The 18,668-nt window shown below is 35.4% G+C and overlaps 1 protein-coding gene across 2 annotated transcripts in view; it reads left to right on the forward strand.

Annotated features, from left to right (window-relative positions):
- LOC150094439 (aladin-like) overlaps positions 1-18,668 on the forward strand; it is a 401,031-nt gene that overhangs the window by 375,732 nt on the left and 6,631 nt on the right. For both annotated transcript variants that reach the window (XM_090412342.1, XM_090412343.1), the window contains one exon: positions 1,364-1,534. In XM_090412342.1, the coding sequence (XP_090268468.1) occupies positions 1,364-1,528 (165 nt within the window). In that variant the 3' untranslated portion in view covers positions 1,529-1,534. The remainder of the gene's footprint in view (positions 1-1,363; positions 1,535-18,668) is intronic.

The raw sequence follows: 18,668 nt of genomic DNA on the forward strand, positions 1-18,668 counted from the left end.
AAACAGCATCCATGAATTCTAATTAAATATTCTGCTTACCCATAGAGCCTCTTGTACTTTGTCCACTATTATTTATTATAAATCTACTTTCACTGGCAAGTGTTCACCAAAATTCCCACTCATCATTACTCCCAGATTGGAGTTGTTGAAACTTTAGTTAGTAGACCACACAATATTTGTTCCTGAAATTTGCAGAAAGAATTTTTCTCATTTATATCTTAATACATAGTCATGTGATTATAACCCCTGACATATTCAATGGATTTCATATTATGGTTATTACCCACAAGGATATAATGTAGAATGGAATGTACCATTCCTATACCATGTATTTCTGGCATCTCTAAACCTTTCAGCACAGTTTTATCAGTTTCACCTGATACCTACGTATTTTCCCATTGAGATATCTAAATTTCTTCCAATCACAAAAAATGGATTTCCTCCTCTATCTTTAGCCATTATTTATCATATTCCTTTTTACTATAATATGTTTTGGGAAGATTTGTCATTTAGTGAAGATCGCTGTTATATTCAGTATTGTGAATTTCAAATCTGATCTGATGTAGTATGATGTTGATATGAAACCCAGAATCCTTTGGAATGCTCCCTGTTTCATAGAAGTAGTTTGAAAGATGAATGTTTGTTTAAAGTGAGTTCAGCAGCTTTATTATTTATGGTAATAAATCAGAATGATTGTCTCTTGATCCTGAAAGTATGGAAAATTCTCATTAGAAATGGATAATTGTTTGGTATTGGCCTTCTAGCTTGCAATACTTGCCTTTTATCAGTTAACTGATTGTTATATTATCTTGCATCCCATCTTTTAGTTTGGTTGTTTATTCCACACCTGGTGTGAAATATCTGTTGCTAATTTTCAGTAAATATATACTGTGCCTGTGTTTTCATACAGTATTAATATATTATGGATTATATTCAAGTATTGAATTTGAATTGCACTACAGCTTGATGTGTGTGTCATCCAGATTTTATTTATTTATTCATGTGAAGCCCACCCACAAACAGTTGTAAACCTATCATAAGTCAGTATTGTGGGTGGGCTAATGGTTAGATAATTCACAAACCCTTCTCTAAAGATGAAATATGTAAATTTTTCAAGCCACTTTGAACCTTCAGTAAGCAGGACATTGGTCTCACAGTAGATGAGCAAGGTCATAAACAAAGGATAATTATTTGTTTTATGCTGTTATTATTGTACTATAAATAAAAACGTCTTTTTATGCTTGCGTAGTCTTTGTTTATATTTGAAATAAATTTTTAAATCAGTGTTTGCTGAAAAGCAAAACTTTACCTCATTTATATAAAAATTAGTAAAAATGTAGTTAATACTTCATATTTTATTCAGTGCTGGAACAGTGGACGTGTTAGTCATATCCCATTCCTATTTGTGCCTTCTACATCTCGCCAACCTGTTGATTTGTCTCGTCTGCAGAACTCTTCCCCACTTATTATAAATGACAATTCTATACAGAAAAGAAAAAGTGTCTTATTTACAGAAACACTACAGTGATAACAGGTTGGTGTTAAACTGATACATTCTGATTACTAAACTTTTTATTTTTCAGTAAAAGTTGAAATTTTCTTTTACATATATCTAATAAATAGTCTTAATTTGTGCTAAATTGCAAAAGAAAATTGCATTATGACTTTGAAGTATGTCGTTTTCATTAGAGTATCGGCAGTTATTTGTTAAATGTTGTCCCAGTAAGAAATAATAAGAAAAACAACACTTGAGATCATAACAGGATCTCACTTCATGAATCTTAAGAAGTGTGTGTGTGGGGGGGGGGGGGGTAGGCAGAGTTATAGCCAGAAAATTTTAAATCTTGAAATGAACTATTTAACAACAACAAAGAAAAAGAAATTTAATTATTCAGTAATAATTCTTGTAAAAGAACTTGGTATTTTTTTTTTATTTTCTGGACCAACATACAATTATCCACTCAGAAAAGGAGAGGTGGAAGTAGATTTTATCTGTCAGATATTCTTGAGTGATTTAAAATAGTCAAACCTTATAGATGGCAATATATATATATCTCAACTCTACAATAAAGGAAAACATCATTTCAGAATTGTAATGGGAGACTTTAATGCTAGAATTGGTATTCAACATTCAGATGAAAGCTCAATGGGAAATTTTGGATATGGCATGAGAGATGACAGAGGAGCAAGGTTAAAAGAAAACCTCTATATCATGAATTCTGTTTTCAAGAAAAAAACACATAGAAAGTGGACATGAAAAAGTCCAAATGGAAAAACTAGTGAAATTGACTTTATCCTCAGCAATAAGAAAAACATCTTTCAAGACTTCACTGTTATAAACACATTCAACGTTGAAAGTGACCATTGTATGGTACACAGTAAAATCCAAATAAATTACCAAAACGAAAGAAGAAAAATGTTTCGAAGATCAAAGCAAAACATAGATGCACACAAACTCAACATTAAAAAAGATATATTCCAACACGAACTAAACAATAGATTTAAACATCTTATTATAGATGACAATGCTGATCTATCAGAAAGTAATGACATTATTATCCAAAACTTTTTACAATGGTCACTTGAAATATCTGGTACCACAGAACAGAAACAAGACAAAATCTCTGAAGAAACAAAACAGCTTATGAAGAAACGAAGAGAAATGGAACAATCATTTAACCTACAGAATAAAATTGAATACACTAAATTGTGCAAAACAATCAGAAAACGTATCACAGAAGAAATAAGAAAATTCAATTGTAAATTCATACAGCAAACAATTGAAAACAACCATAGTCTCAAAAAAGCCAAACAGCAATTGATGAACAGTAAACAGATGGTTGCAGTCAAACTACAAGACAGGATCATCACCAGAGATAGATATGCTATAGCAAAAAGAATTGAAGAATTCTACTCAATATTATATCAGGATGATGAATTAAATGAAGAAGAAGACAACTATGACACAGCTGAAATACCACAGATTCTATCAGAAGAAGTTATGCAGAGCATCCAAAGCTTCCAAAATGGGAAAGCTGCAGGTGAGGATGACGTTATAGCTGAACTTCTGAAGTGGAGAAATAATCTACAAACTCTTAGCAAAACTATTTACTTTATGCCCGAAGAAAAATGATGTACCAATAACATGGAAGAAGGCTACCCTAATTCTGATACATAAAAAAGATGAGATAGAAGACTTGATGAACTACCGACCTATCAGTCTACTATCAGTGGTCTACAAAGTGTTTATAAAAGTCTTAGTTCATAGGCTTTGTGCGACTCTGGACCTAGCACAACCAAAAGAACAGGCAGGCTTTCGAAGGGGCTTTAATACAATGGACCATATTCAAGTTGTACAGCAGATTATCAAATGGTGTAATGAATATCAATTACCACTATGTCTTAGTGTTATTGACTATGAGAAAGCCTTTGATTCACTTAAAACTTGTGCAATACTTAAAGCATTACGAAACCAACAAGTGAAGGAGCCATACATCAGGACCTCAAAATCAGCATACACCAATGCCACAGCAGCAATTCATTTCGATGGAAACATCTCTACTGTGGGAATATAGCGAGGTATAAGACAGGGTGACACAACATCTCCAAAATTATTCACAACATGAATAAAAGAAATATTCAAACTTCTTGATTGGGAAGCAAAAGGTCTGAAGATAAATGGAAGATATTTAAGCCACATAGTTATCTTTACTTCAACTGCACATTACAGACTCGTATCCATGAGCCCCAAATTCCTAGAAGAACAGCAGGCCAAAAGATAAATCTAAAAAAGACCCAAGTTATGTTCAATAGCTATGTCCAACCAGAAATAATAAAAATCAATAATGAGGAAATTAAACAAGTAGATGATTACATATACTTAGGACAACAGATATCAATGGAACAAAATATCATGGATGAAATTAAAAGACGCACGATGCTTGGGTGGAAAGCATTTGGAAAATTGCATTCAATATTAAAAAACCAACTACCATTATGCCTGAAGAGAAAAGTATTTAACTAGTGTATTCTTCCTATACTGACATATGATTGTGAAACATGGACACCGAATGCAAAGGAAATTCAAAAATTAAGAACAACACAGTTTAGTATGGAAAGAAGTATGTTTGGTATCACAAAAGGAATACATGGATAAGAAATCAAACCAAAGTCTCTGACATCATACGAAGAGTGAAATATCTGAAGTGGCAATGGACTGGGCATATTGCTCGAAGACAAGATCAGCGATGGACAAAAGAAGTATTGGATTGGATTCTACGAGAGGAAAAATGACCATGATGCCAACCTAAATCACCGTGGATTGATGATATCAGATTTGCAGGAGAGCCATGGACAGAAAGTTTTGGAGTAATCTTGTAAAGGCCTTCATCCAGCAGTGGATCGACAATGGCTAATAATGATGATGATGTTGATGATATACATATATATGTACCGGCTTGGTTGGGCGAGTGGTTAGCGTATCTGCTCTCCAGCCAAGAGACTGCGGGTTCGAATCCCGCGTAGGCATGGATGTTTGTGATTGTCCTCTCCCCCTATGGATGGGGTCACCATGGGAGTAGTAGACCCCAAAACCTCCCGCAATGGGAGAAGCCTTCACCCTGTAGTGGGTAGAAATATAGGCTGAAAATTTATTTAATTATATATATATATATATATATATATGAGATTGGTCTGAAAGGTTCTCAGCTTTGACTGTAGATGGCAACACTATTGGCAAGATTTTTTTTTCTAAGTTGATACATCTCTCATAAGCATCCGTGTGAAATTGCAAGTCATTCTATCAAGTAGTTCGCTGAATGAAGTGAAAATGGATGTGCAGAACCAGGGAAACTAGAGCTACCAAGGAGGGGGGGGGGGGAGTGGATATGCAGATATTAGTGAGACAGTTGAGTGGAAAAATGTATATAATGTACCCGAGCCAGCACTAAGGACAAAAACTGGAAATGGGACATTTAGAATAACGCATCAAGATAGGGATGGGACAAAGGGATCACTGCATTTCATGTATACTAATGCCAGGAGCATTAGGAACAAAAGTATATCATCCAGGTGGTGACATTGAAAAAATGAAGGAACCATTAGTTTATACGGGAATTGTGATGAATGAAGTGGAGGTGAATAGTCTATTACAGAACCTTAATGTGAATACATCTGTGGGATTGGATGGTATACCGGCACGGGTCTTGCGTGAAGCGGCTAAGGAATTATCAGTGCCCTTGACCGTGTTGTTTAATCTGAGTCTCAGATCTGGTTTAGTCCCGAAGGTGTGGAAAGAGGGGAAAATAGTTTCACTGCATAAAGGAGGATCCAACACTACGGTTGCAAATTACCGACTGATCAGTATATCAGGAGTCGTTGTCAAGGTCTTGGAGAAAGTAGTCAAGGGAAAAATACAGGAATGGATTGATGAAAATGAGATACTGTACAGGGAACAGCATGGCTTTGTGAAGGGTAGATCATGCCTCAGTAACTTGCTCACGTTTTATAACAAGGTGACGGCTGAACTGGATAAGGGTAATGGGTTTACAGTGATACTACTGGACCTGGCAAAGGTGTTTGACAGGATACCACATGGAATTCTAATCCGTAAACTACAACATATGGTAATTGATATAGGGTTGGTGAGATGGATAGGTAGGTCATATTTGTAGATTTAGGGACTCAAAAACACACGTATTGAACAAATCTAGCATCCACCCAATGTTCAACACGTGTGTTTTTGAGTCCCTAAATCTACAAATATGAGTGCTGATCACCGTGTAACCCTAAAAGAATGGATAGGTAGGTGGTTGATGGAGAGATATCAGAGAGTAGTTTATTCAAGAGTAGAGTCCAAAAGACTGCCTATGACTAGTAGTATGCTGCAGGGTTCTGTTCTTGGACCACTGCTGTTTAATTTGTTCATTAATGATATAGGAAAGGATCTAAGAGGAACAGTTCATTTGTTCGCTGATAATGCAAAGTTGGGTAGGGCGATAGTGAATGCAGAAGATGTCAAAATCTTGCAGGATGACTTGGATAGATTGGAGTTCTGGGCTAAGGAGAATGGATGTCAATTTAATGTGACAAAATGTAAGGTTATGCATTTTGGGGTGAAAAGATTAGCAGCAGTATACCACATTGGTGGAACTGTACTCCAGGAGATTGATGAGGCCAGGGACTTGGGAGTGTTGGTGGATAGGGAGATGAAGTTTAGGGGGCACATTGCGAAAGTAGCTAAATCAGCTCATCAACTCACTTGGTTGTTGAAAAATACCTTGATGAGCAGAGACAAGCAAGTTATTGTACCTCTGTACCAAGCCTTGATAAGACCTCATCTCGATTACTGTGCCCAGATTTGGTCGCCTCGGTTCCTTCTTGATGGGGAGGAGGTGGAGAGGATCCAGAGGCGAGTGACTAAGATGATAGCAGGTCTATGGAATGAACCATATGAGAACAGGTTGAAGATTTGTGGGTTGCAGAAACTAGTTGATAGGTGGAAAAGGGGAGATATGATTGAGGCATTCAAATTGCTAAAGGGATTCTATAGGATTAATTCAGAGGATATTTTTGAGATCAGGACTGGTGGTGGGAGAACTAGGGGACATCTATGGAAGCTGGACAAGAGTGTGGTTAGCAGGGGTGTTAGAGCTGGGTTCTTTACTTTTAGAGTGGTAAATGAGTGGAATAAGCGGCCAGAGTCTGTTGTGGGTGCTATGACAGTGAGCGAGTTCAAGGCAAGGTATGATAGATACTGTGAGAATGTCGTATAGTTGTGTGGACATGATGTTTAGGGCCTCCCTCGATGAGTCTAAGTACTCCCTGGAGTCGCCCGAAATAATAATAACTTGAGAGGGCGCTTGCACGGGTTCTGTTGTAAGAGATATCACGTTGATGCTTTTTTAGTTGTAGTGAGATAGACTTATCTGTTTGTCCATAATACAGCTTCCTGCAACTACAGATGATTTTATATACTCCTGGGAACTGAAGTTGGTGATTTTGGCTTGGGTTGACTCGGGAAAGAACGAAATTTTGGTAGAGTAGTGAAGTAAGTTCTAATATTAAATTTCTTCATAATTTTTGCCAATTTGGGCAATAGAGAACTTATGTACAGTAATTGAATGTGTGCAATAGGGTTCGAGTTATCTTCTTGCCGAAGTTGGAGACGTGGATATAGACGGTGTGAGAAATGCTTCGAGGCAAGTAGCCGTTGTTTAAGAAAATGCTTTTGAGGTGGTTAAGTTCAATTTGAAGATCTTCTTCTGAAATTAGAGATCTCACCCAATGAACCAGAGTGGTGATAATTCCGAGTTTCTGCAGAGGGAAGTGATGAGAGGAGGCATATAAGTATCTGTCTGTATGAGAAGTACATCAATTCAAATTTTCAAAAAATAGAATATTTGAGACAATTAGGCATCCTAGTAATCTTTACATCTAAAAAGGAGAGGACACTGTTCGCCTCAAGTTCCGATGTGAATTGGCGATTGTTCATATGATCTAGGAAAGTTTGTAAGCTCTCTGGACCATATTCCCAGATAAGGAAGATGTCATCTAAGCATCGAAGCCACAGTTTTGGTTTTAGTGTAGTGCTAGAAATTGCCAGATTTTACACAATTTTTTCTTCAAATAAGAAATAGCCAGCGTTTACACAATGCATCAATAAGGATAATTTTTTTTTTTTTTTAGTTTGTTTTTTAGGAGATCGAGGACTTCTTCGGTAGGAACGAACTTTTGTAAAGAGAGAGACAATATCAAAACTGACCATTCTGTCATACTCCTTGAGTTGTAAATTTTTTACCTTTGATATAAAATCTGCAGAGGTCTTGATATAAGAGGAAGAATTTCCAGTGAGAGGTTTTAAGGATGAGGCAAGGTATTTTGACAGGTTCTAAGTAGTGGAGTCAATGCCTTCAACTATCAGTCTTAAAGGTGTATTCACTTTGTGGATCTTTGGAAGGCCATATAAATGGGGAATCAGGGGATAAAGAGAACATAGAGATCACCTGGTGTGTCTTGGAAGTTTCGAGGTTGACTTGAGAAGGTTATTGGTCCAGTTGTGAAGTTCCCTCATAGGGTCACTTTGTAAAAGAGAGTAAGTATTAGACATTAATAATTTGTTGATCTTGGTGCGGTAATCAGATATCAGATCTGATAAGGATGACTGTTGCATTTCCTTTGTCTGCTGGTAAAATAATAATGTTATTGTTATTACGAAGAAAGACATATCTTGGAATCGAAAGAAATAGTTCTGAACCCCTCGCACATGAACAGTAATTTAAGTTATAGCTTACTTAATTCACACAATGCATAATTCAGTTTTGGCTTTCTCGAGATAGTTTCCACTCACTAACGCCTCACACTAGACCTGCCACAATGCGCGATTTCAAACTTGACTGTTGTTGTTGTTCCTAACTTGTTTATATGAGAAGTTGATTTTTTATCTTGCTAACTTTCCAGTTTTTTTGTGATAGTATGTACACCTGAAGAAGTCGGCATTCCGACAAAACTAGTTGTATTCTAATTAAAGTTTTTGTCTTATCTCGGTGTTTCTAGTCAATAAAATTCTAATATAAAAATGTCTACAATCCGAGTAAATACCCTTAATAATAATAATAATAATATATATATATGTGTGTGTGTGTGTGTGTTTATACTCCAGATAATTTCCCGACGTTTTGACCTCATATTAAGGTCGAAACATCTGGAAATTAAAATTTTATTTCTAACATGGTTGTAGAGTCCATAATTTGTCTAAAATGAATGCTAATCACTGTGTAACACTAAAGGAAATGAAATTCTCTCACTTTATACCATCATGATATATTGGTTTAAGCCAATAAGATTACAGTTTGACTGAAATCCCAGATTGTTAGCCCATTCCATTCCCTGTCTACGAGGATATCTACTAATAAAATGTACCAAGAGAGGGTGAGGAATGGACATTAGTCAGTTCTCTGTATTTCATAAATGGCTACGTGTAAGTCTTCTAGTTATCCAGCTTTGACTCTTAAGCACCCACTTTCTTATATCTCAAAATGATTAATGTTATTCTCTTGTGGAGATTTTATTTGCATGGAAATTAGTAATTTAATAAATTTATATAATGATATGTTCAGTATTAAGTTTTACTTCATCTTCCCTTAATGTGTTTAGCTCAGCCTGTCATGTTATGAGTTACTCTCACCTTAAACTGGATATGAAACAAGATCTTTTCAACCAAGTGAGCATATCTCATATTATCTCCTTCTGAATGCTCCTAGAAACTTTGATTTTTCATCCTATGAAACAGGCACATACCAGCCAGAAGAACACGCTGTTTGTAGACATAAGTTGCCTCATAGCTGTAGTTGCTTCTGCTGTAATTCTAACCTCCTTACTGCATTATGGAAGTTATTTTATAATTCTGATAAATGTACATATTTTAATCTCTAATCAGATATAGTAATGCATATAAGTTTATTTTCTCATTAATGAGTCAGGTAGAATAATTTGATTTCTCATAAACATCACTTAGTCCTTGCTCATTATTAGGTTACGGAATGAATACAGCACAGAAAAACAAACACAATCTTAATCGCTCCTATATTTTATCTGCCACACAGGCGTCATCAGGAATAATTATAAAAGCACACACAAAAGCAGTCAGAACATGAAGTTCTGAGCGTTTTTTGTGTGTTCTTGTTTTACTGTGAAAAGTTGGACTAAAAGCCTAAAGTCCTATGAGGGATGCCCTCTGTGGGTGCTGTTGGCTAGCCTTAACTGGTGGATTGGAGGCCTAAGGAGGAGTTAACATATCCTAAATTTTTGCCACTGATTCTAAGAAAAGTCTTTCAAGTTTATATTTGTTGCAGTGAAGCATAGCAGCCATAATAGTTCGGCTTTAGTCTAACTTTTTTCCACTTATTTTGAGTATTTTTGTGTGTGCTTTTACAATTTTAAGATTGTATCCCTTATGATGTCTGTGACAAACTAAATATAGGCTCCATTATACTTGTGTTTAATTTTTGTGTCTGTGCTGTATTCATTCCATTAAACCTAATAATGAGTTTAAGCCAGCACATAAGCCTAAATATTCGACTATCACTTAGGATGTGTATGAGAAATCCATTGAATGAAGTCTCCATTATATATCTTGGATATAGTAAAATCATATTTTAAAATAAAAATAATATTGATTTTCAATTTTATTAAGTTTGGTATTTCTGTGGCTTTTTTTTTTTTTCATGGGGGAGAGGATTATATATTTTAATGTCACTAAATTTGGATTTATTTCAGCTCCTTTTCAGTTAAAAATGGATCAATGCTTAGTCTTTCATCATTCCACAAGCATCATAGTACTAATTTGTAATCTTGAATGTTTTCTGAACTGTTAGAATAGTGTCCATTTCATACTTATTTCTTGATTATATGCATTCATAAATTATACTTGAAATTATATTCTTGTTTAATCCTTTATCCAAGTGTAAGCAAGCAAAATTTGTATATGAAATATCAAGACCAGACTTTTTACATATGTAGAGGCTATTTACTTCACATCAGTTGCCTTATTATCCCATGATGCAAAGCACACTTCCTTTTGGATGTGTATATATAGTTATGCATTATGGAAAAGGTCACTACTAGGCCAGTTTCAACTTCTTTGTAAGTAATTGGGTTGTCTCCAAAAACTAGGTGATCCTTCAAATCACTCTAAGATCAGCAGTGGTTCCACTCAGTGATGACAGGCAGAAACTTACCACTGAGCAGAACTAGAATAAGTTCTGCTTAGTGGGTTCTCCTGTATATTTTACTCTCTTTAACATGAGTGCTGTTCTGGGAAAGAGCAAAAGAATTGGTTACATCATTAAAATATTAACATAAGAATGAGTCACACAGAATGAGTATACTTCCATGTGTCTCAGTCACAGCTGAGTGAACATGAGAAAACACTATTCAAAGTTTGAAGGAACTACTTGTAGTTGTGTAATTCATGGGGGGGGGAGTTAATAAAAATAATAAATAAATAATGAAATAAAAATATTTATGATTTTTATTACTGTATGTCTATCTTTAAGTTTTGGGAAAACTTGAAGATATGCATGAAGTCTGATTAAGATTAATGATGCAGGGTTTCACACATTTCAAGAAATAGACGATTGAATTTAAATCTACTCTAGTGCAACATCATTGTCTGATCCCAGTGAACTCTATCTAGTGTCAATGGCATAAGAAGAAAGGTCTGAATCCTCTGATCCTAGAAATCTTATGTAATCTTGTTGTTCTTGGATCCACTTACCAGAATAGCCAGTGTGCCCAAATAGTAAGTCGACATGAATAGGGTATTAGGTAAACACCAGGTAAGAATAGTAGAGGCAATTTTTTTTTAGTAGATGATAGGAAAGAAGATAACTTTTGTGCTGGTTTGAAAGTAGTATAAAGATTGTATTTGCAGAGAATCCTTGCTATTTTTTCAGAAGAACCTTTAAGGTAGGATATGGAAATATCCTCTCAACATCAGATTGTAGTTTGGCTGAAAAATGATAATTATGAATTCTGTTCTGGTTGGAAGTTTCTTTATATCTATTAAATAACAATGTGATTCTTATTCTATTCTATTCTTCTAATTAGAATGGGGTTCAAAGAATAAATTGTATATCCCAGTCTTTTGTGAAGGATGGTGTAAAGCTGTGTGGATATATATCTGCCAGTGAAGAAGGATTCTTGTAGTTGGAAAATTCAATATAGCCTAAAACTGATGTAATTCTGTTTCAACATGGAACCAGACTAGTAAATATATCATTAATAAAATGCAGCCAGATGTAAGGTTGAAAAGGAAAATGGTGTAAAAAGCTGGTATTCCAAATGCTCCATGAAATAATCATCCATAGTCTGGATATATATGCTACCACAGTAGCCTAATATATCATAGTCATGTGTTTAACCTCGGATCTGGTCAATTTATCTTTTGTTAATGCTGTGGCCACTTTTTACCCTGCTGTACTACTAGTGATGAAGTTAATATGTTGACTACATATATATTATTGTTTTTATCAGTCTGAACAAAAAATTCATGCATTTTATAAGTGATGACAAGACTTTTTTTTTAATTAATTTTTTTTTTTTTCTGTACTAATGATATTTTTTGCAATGTTTCACTTATAGCACTTATATGCCTTGAATCACTTTTGTGGAAATAAATCAGTTTCTTTCTCTCTGCCATTATGAACAAACATTGAAAATGCACAGTATCATAAAAACTCTCAATAAAATAAAACCATTAGGTGTACACAAAACAACTATATTAGTGTATTTCTGAATGATACATGATACAGGATGGAAATATGACTGCTTATGCCTATGTATTTTATTTTTATTATGTATGTTATTCTGCCATACAAAGTGTTCTGCATTAATGGTCAATTTAACAACATCCTCAGGTAAATTATTTTGTAAAAACAGAATAGTTTCTTGGAGAGGTATGTTTGTAAATAGATGAACCACATAAATAGAAACTATAATTTCAGAGTCCAGCAAACAAGTCCCTTTCATTTTCTACTTGAAGTTAAAAACTGTTTTAGATGTATGTTGATTTGGCCAGTATTGTTTCGAAGATGATTTGAAAAATATTTAGCTAAATCAGTTCAGTTCTCCTACTTATTATTTATATTGCCAGCATAGTTCTTTGAGTGGTTAACATATCTGCTCTCCAACCAACAGATTGAGGCTTTAGACTTTAAATTCTGCTGTGGGCATGGATGTTTGTGATTGTCTTTAGGGTGGGTGATTAATTTCATCGCCTGGTGTGAAACCACCACCACCACTCTAGAGACCAAATATGGTTTCTAGAGACCATTTTGGTCTCTAGAGCAGGGTTTGTAAAAATTCGTAAAAAAATTTTAAAAAATTAATAAAAATAGAAAAAAAAAAGTCCTTAGCTCACCCAAGGTATTAATATATTCTAGGTTTACACAAAAGCTTTTTGTGTCTGGGAGGTGCATAAATATACACATGGCTTCAAAAATTTTGTACTGACTCACTTGTCAGCCACATATCTTACAATGTTAGTCTGGATGTATTCTACCGCAGTAGCTAATATATCATAGTCGTGTTTAACCTCAGACCTGGTCAATTTATAAGCTTTTGTTAATGCTGTGGCCACTTTTTACCCTGTTGTACTACTAATGATGAAGCTAATATGTTAACTACATATATATTGTTTTTATCAGTCGGAAAAAAAAAAAATTCATGCATTTTATAAGTGATAACAAGTCCATTATTTATTTTTTTAATTAATTTTTTTTTGTACTAATGAAATTTTTTGCAATGTTTCACTCTAACACATACCCTTGAATCACTTTTGTGGAAATAAAATCAGTTTCTTCTTTGCCATTGTGAACAAACATTGAAAATACACAGTATCATAAAAACTCTCAATAAAATAAAACCATTAGGTGTACACAAAGCAACTATATTAGTGTATTTTTGAATCATTGTATTGACAAGGCCAGTGATGTGATATGACACAGCAGCAACTCCAAAAATAATTGTAAAACATTTTGGTTAGAGTCAATATAAAGTAATATTTTGGACAAATAAATACTTCTTTCCAAGTTTTAACATCTGCTGTTAATTTCCAATTCTGCATATTCCATCACTGAGTAAGAAATAAGCTAATTACCTGTTGTCCACAGCATATCTGCTGTGCAGCAGTATATCTGTTTTAGATTGTCTGTTGGGAATAAGTGGGTTACCTCGTGCTATGACTGAGCTCTCTAAGAGGATAGGATAGGATACATGCATATCCTATCCTACCATATTCCATTACAACAAAATCAGTGATAATCGAAGAAAGCATTCGTAATGACTAGCACTCCATAATAGATGCTATGAGTAAGACAGACATATAGAAAACTATTTACAACATTTATTATCTTATGTATTCTGGTATTATGTAAAAAAACTGACGATTAAATCAAAACTTCTGTACTGGTTTTTTTTACTCAACTAAAAATTCTCACTTATCATTGATGACCAGATGAGTGCCTTTTGCAAGCCCTGATAGGTTACAATCTGCAAAATCTTTCATAATAAATCCCTTAAAACTGATCTTTCTGTCATATTTCATTGGGCTAAGGACAACCTTGTTAACTTTGGTGCCACCAAAACAATTTTTATTTCATGTAAGCAAGACTATACTTCTTCTCCACTCACATACCACCTGAAGATAATTACTAACATCCATACCTGTGTAGAGGCTTAAGTGCTGTGAGGACATCATGTTGGAGGCTTAATGGATTTTTTACAACACTCAAAAAGAATTAAAATAGAATCTAATACTTCCTATATTTTGTCCTAGTCACTAGGACATCTACGGGGATTACAAAAACAATTAATGTAACATATGCACAAATAACAAACAATACTAAGCCCAACCACGTGGGTAACACTAAAGTCCTATCTAGGTAGAGTGCCCTCTAAGGGCAGTAGTAGGTGGCCTGGAATGTAAGGTGGGAACTCTGGTGATGAGTGTTTCCCAAATCTTCGGAAGCTTAATGCAACCATATTTATTGAGATTTGGTTGGTTTTTGAGAGCTGCTGCTGCTTCTAAGAAAAGTCTCTCTTATATTGGTAAACAAAGAGGAGATATCAAAGCTTATAAGCTTTGATATCTCCTCTTTGTTTACCAATATTCCCTTAATTGACACCTTATCTCTCTTAGAAAACGTTTTTCCCTCTGACATCTTAGATCTCTTTTCCTTTGCCATTAACTCTGGGTATTTCTCTTGGAACAACAAAATCTACAAGCAGATAGAGGGAACTGCCATGGGTCCCCCCCTTTCACCCCCCCTTGCCAATTTCTATATGGAAGATTTTGAAAAACGAGCCATAGACTCAGCCCCACTCAAACCTTCTATCTGACTAAGATATGTAGATGATGTGTTCTCTATTTGGCCTCATGGCCCAGACACGTTAGACTCCTTCCTCAGTCATCTCAATAGTCTACATCCAAGAATCCAGTTCACTATGGAAAAGGAAAAGAACAATTGTTTACCCTTCCTAGACACCTTAGTCACACGCCTGCCTAATGATACACTTACCTTCACCGTATACAGAAAACCCACACACACAGGCAGATACATTCACAAACTCTCCCACCACCACCCCTCTCAACAATATGGCATTATTAAAACTCTTACCAAGAGAGCCCACAATCTTTGTTCCAGTGGAACCGCCCTCACTAATGAGCTTAACCACATACACAGCACTTTCCTCTCCAATGGCTACAGCGATCACAGTATCAAAAAAATAATCAACTCCTCCCCCATTCCCCTTCCTTCTCGTCAACAAGATTTTAAAAATGCCATCACCATACCCTACATCCGTGGCACATCTGAAAAAATAGCCAAGATACTAAAACAGTACAATCTACACACAGCATATAAGCCCCACCGCAAACTGGCTACCCTTATCCGTTCTACGAAAGATCAGCTCCCTCCTCTCTCTCTGCTTGGAGTTTACAAAGTACCCTGTTCCTGTAAGCTGGCGTACTTTGGACAGACAGGCAGATCAGCATCCATCCGTCTAGAGGAACACAAGTCTTACATCTTCAAACACAACTATGGTCATTCAGGCTTGGCTGACCATGTTTTGGACACCACCCACAGAGTATCATGGAAGAAAACGACCATGCTCCACCACAGCAAATTCAAGAAAGAGAGACTTTTCTTAGAAGCAGCAGCAGCTCTCAAAAACCAACCAAATCTCAATAAATATGGTTGCATTAAGCTTCCGAAGATTTGGGAAACACTCATCACCAGAGTTCCCACCTTACATTCCAGGCCACCTACTACTGCCCTTAGAGGGCGCTCTACCTAGATAGGACTTTAGTGTCACCCACGTGGTTGGGCTTAGTATTGTTTGTTATTTGTGCATATGTTACATTAATTGTTTTTGTAATCCCCGTAGATGTCCTAGTGACTAGGACGAAATATAGGAAGTATTAAATTCTATTTTAATTCTTTTTGAGTGTTGTAAAAAATCCATTAAGCCTCCAACATGATAACATCCATACCAGCTTGAATGAATAAGATCCATATTATGAATTTGATTACTATATAAGTTGGGTTGGAGGCTACATTATTGTGATTGGGTTCTGAATTTAGCATTCTTGTAAAATTGGTGATTTTTATGTCTTATTGTGTTTTCCCTTAGAAAATTAGTGTTTATAGTATATTAGTGTATATTTGTTTTAAGTGTATATTTAGTGTTTTATAACATGTTTTTATTAAAATATTGCAATATTAAATATAGTTTTAAATGACACTAAAAACTCGCAAGAAACGTAATGCTAAGAAGAGCATCAATGAGAATAAGAAGGCTTGTCCCACTGAAGAGGATATTGAAGATCTTGAGGAGGTTATTGAAAATTAATTAACAGCCAAAATAGTGAAGTTAAAGCAGATTATTAGAGAGATGATGCAGGAATTACAGAAAGTTGAGTGGAATTTGAATGAACATAGGGAGGAAAAGAAAATTAAGCAGCAAAATGAGAAGCAACAAAGCACGAAATCAGGTAAGTAATGTTGATGGTAAAAAGAAGGATTTTATAAGTTTTCCCAGAGCAAAAATTAAAAACACAGCACATTCAATTGAAAAACAGAAAAGAAAAGTAAAGAAGATCGTAATTGTTGTAGGTACTAATTACTTAACTCTCACTAAGCTCAGTAGGAGAGGGGTTATGAAAGGGTTGTTGGACGAAGCGAGATACAAGAGTGAGAAAGTGAAAATTGTAAGCATATTACTTCAATATGACAACAATGAATTAAGAAGAGGAACTGGCAAATGATTTGATGTATAAACTGTGTAGAAAGATGAATGTGAGTTTCTGAAAGTGTGCAGTGATGTGTGCATATGTAAGGCATTAGAGAAGAACAGAGATCTGCAAGTTGTCCAACTGTGTCGCTCAGGCTGCACACAAGAGTATACAGAAGTATGTGCAGGTAGCTTATTATGTCTGTACATGAATGCTAGGAGTATCAGAAGTTTGTCACCTTCATCAATATGTTGGGACCTCAGATTGTAGACATTAGTGAGACCTGTCTCTGAGAAACAGACATACTAACTGGCATTGAGTGTAAAAGGTAGAGTATTTTTAGGAAGGATAGACAGGAGAGGAGAGGGCATGCTGCTGATAATATCGAATGATTTGAAATCCAGTTAGTGTTGAGATCTATGATTGTAATACTAGTAACTTTTTCATGTGGCATTGAGTTTGCCATCTGGTGTGAAGTGGAATCTAACAAGATCAGATACATAGTGGGATGGTGTTACAGACCTGATATATCAGTTGCTAGTGATGAAAAAATGCATCACCAAATAAAGACTATGGGTGTGAAAAGAGTAATCATAATGGGGGATTCTAATTATCCAAATATTGATTAGGTAGCAGTAAAATCTCATGAAAAGAATGAAACTAAATTATTTAACTGTTGCGAGACAACTTTCTCAAGGAGCATATGACAGAAGGAACTTCCAGGTCAAAGAGTGTTAGATTTAATTATAGTGTCAGAGGGTGTTTCAATTAAAGATGTAACTAATCTGCTTCCAGTTGGTGACAGTGATCATGCAGAACTCACTTGGAAAGTGGCTAAGTTTATGAATGTCTCATTCAGGAAAGGTTACGTGCTGAGCTACAAAGCAGGAATTATGACCAACTGAGAAGTATACTGAGTTTAGTGCAATGGTATTGGTTGTCAGGTGGTAAGATTATTGACAGTGCATGGGAAACATTTAGGAAATACTTAGCTGATGCAATATCAGAATGTGTCTCAAGAATTCAAAGAATAAATAAGATAGGAGTCAAATTGATGTGTAATCTTATCAAGCAAGAGATTTGTAAGAAAAGGATGATGTGGAAGGAATACTGTATGCATAAGGATGATGTCCATTATGAAAATTATAAGCAACAGGCTAGAAGAGAGCCAACTGTTGTACAAAAAGGTAAGTCTGAGTATGAAAAGATACTGGCTCTGCAAGCTAAAGATAACCCCAAAGAATTCTATCGATACGCTAAAAGTAAAAGAAAGAATGAATATGAAAGAATAACTCTACCGAAAGCATATTGTGTGAAGCATGACAGATGCAGAAGAGGTTGTTCTACTAAGGAGTGCCCATTTTGCTAAAAGTTATCAACCTAGAGTATGCAACACTAACCTCACTGCCGGCTTTTCAGTGCATGAAGAAACTGATGTGTGAGGATGAGGTATTAGAATTGTTGCACAAACTGAATAAGAATTCATCAATAGAGGCTGATGGGATATCAGCACAGGCACTAAAAGTGTGTTAAGCTGAACCGGCTATTCCTTTAGCTGGACTATATGATTCGAGTCCAAGAACAGGGAAGATTCTGCAGGAATGGAAACAATATATGTTCATTTCGTTGCACAAGGGTGGTGAAAATTTTTGAATGTTGGTTAGGGCTTGCATTCAGAAATGTGTTGACATGGAGGTGTTACAAAGTAATAATAATAATATACTTTGCAGTGAACTACATTGGGTTTACTAAGGGAAGGTCATGTGTTTTAGCAACTTGCTCACATTCTAAAATAATGTTACCATTGAACTAGACAAGGGGAATGGATATACCATGATAATTTTTGATTTTTGTTAAGGCTTTTGACAGAATACAG

The sequence above is a fragment of the Typopeltis vanoorti genome, chromosome 22 (genome assembly GCF_054136105.1).
Source record: "Typopeltis vanoorti isolate ZY-2024b chromosome 22, IOZ_Tvanoo_1.0, whole genome shotgun sequence".
In the NCBI taxonomy this organism is placed as follows: Eukaryota; Metazoa; Arthropoda; class Arachnida; order Uropygi; family Thelyphonidae; genus Typopeltis; species Typopeltis vanoorti.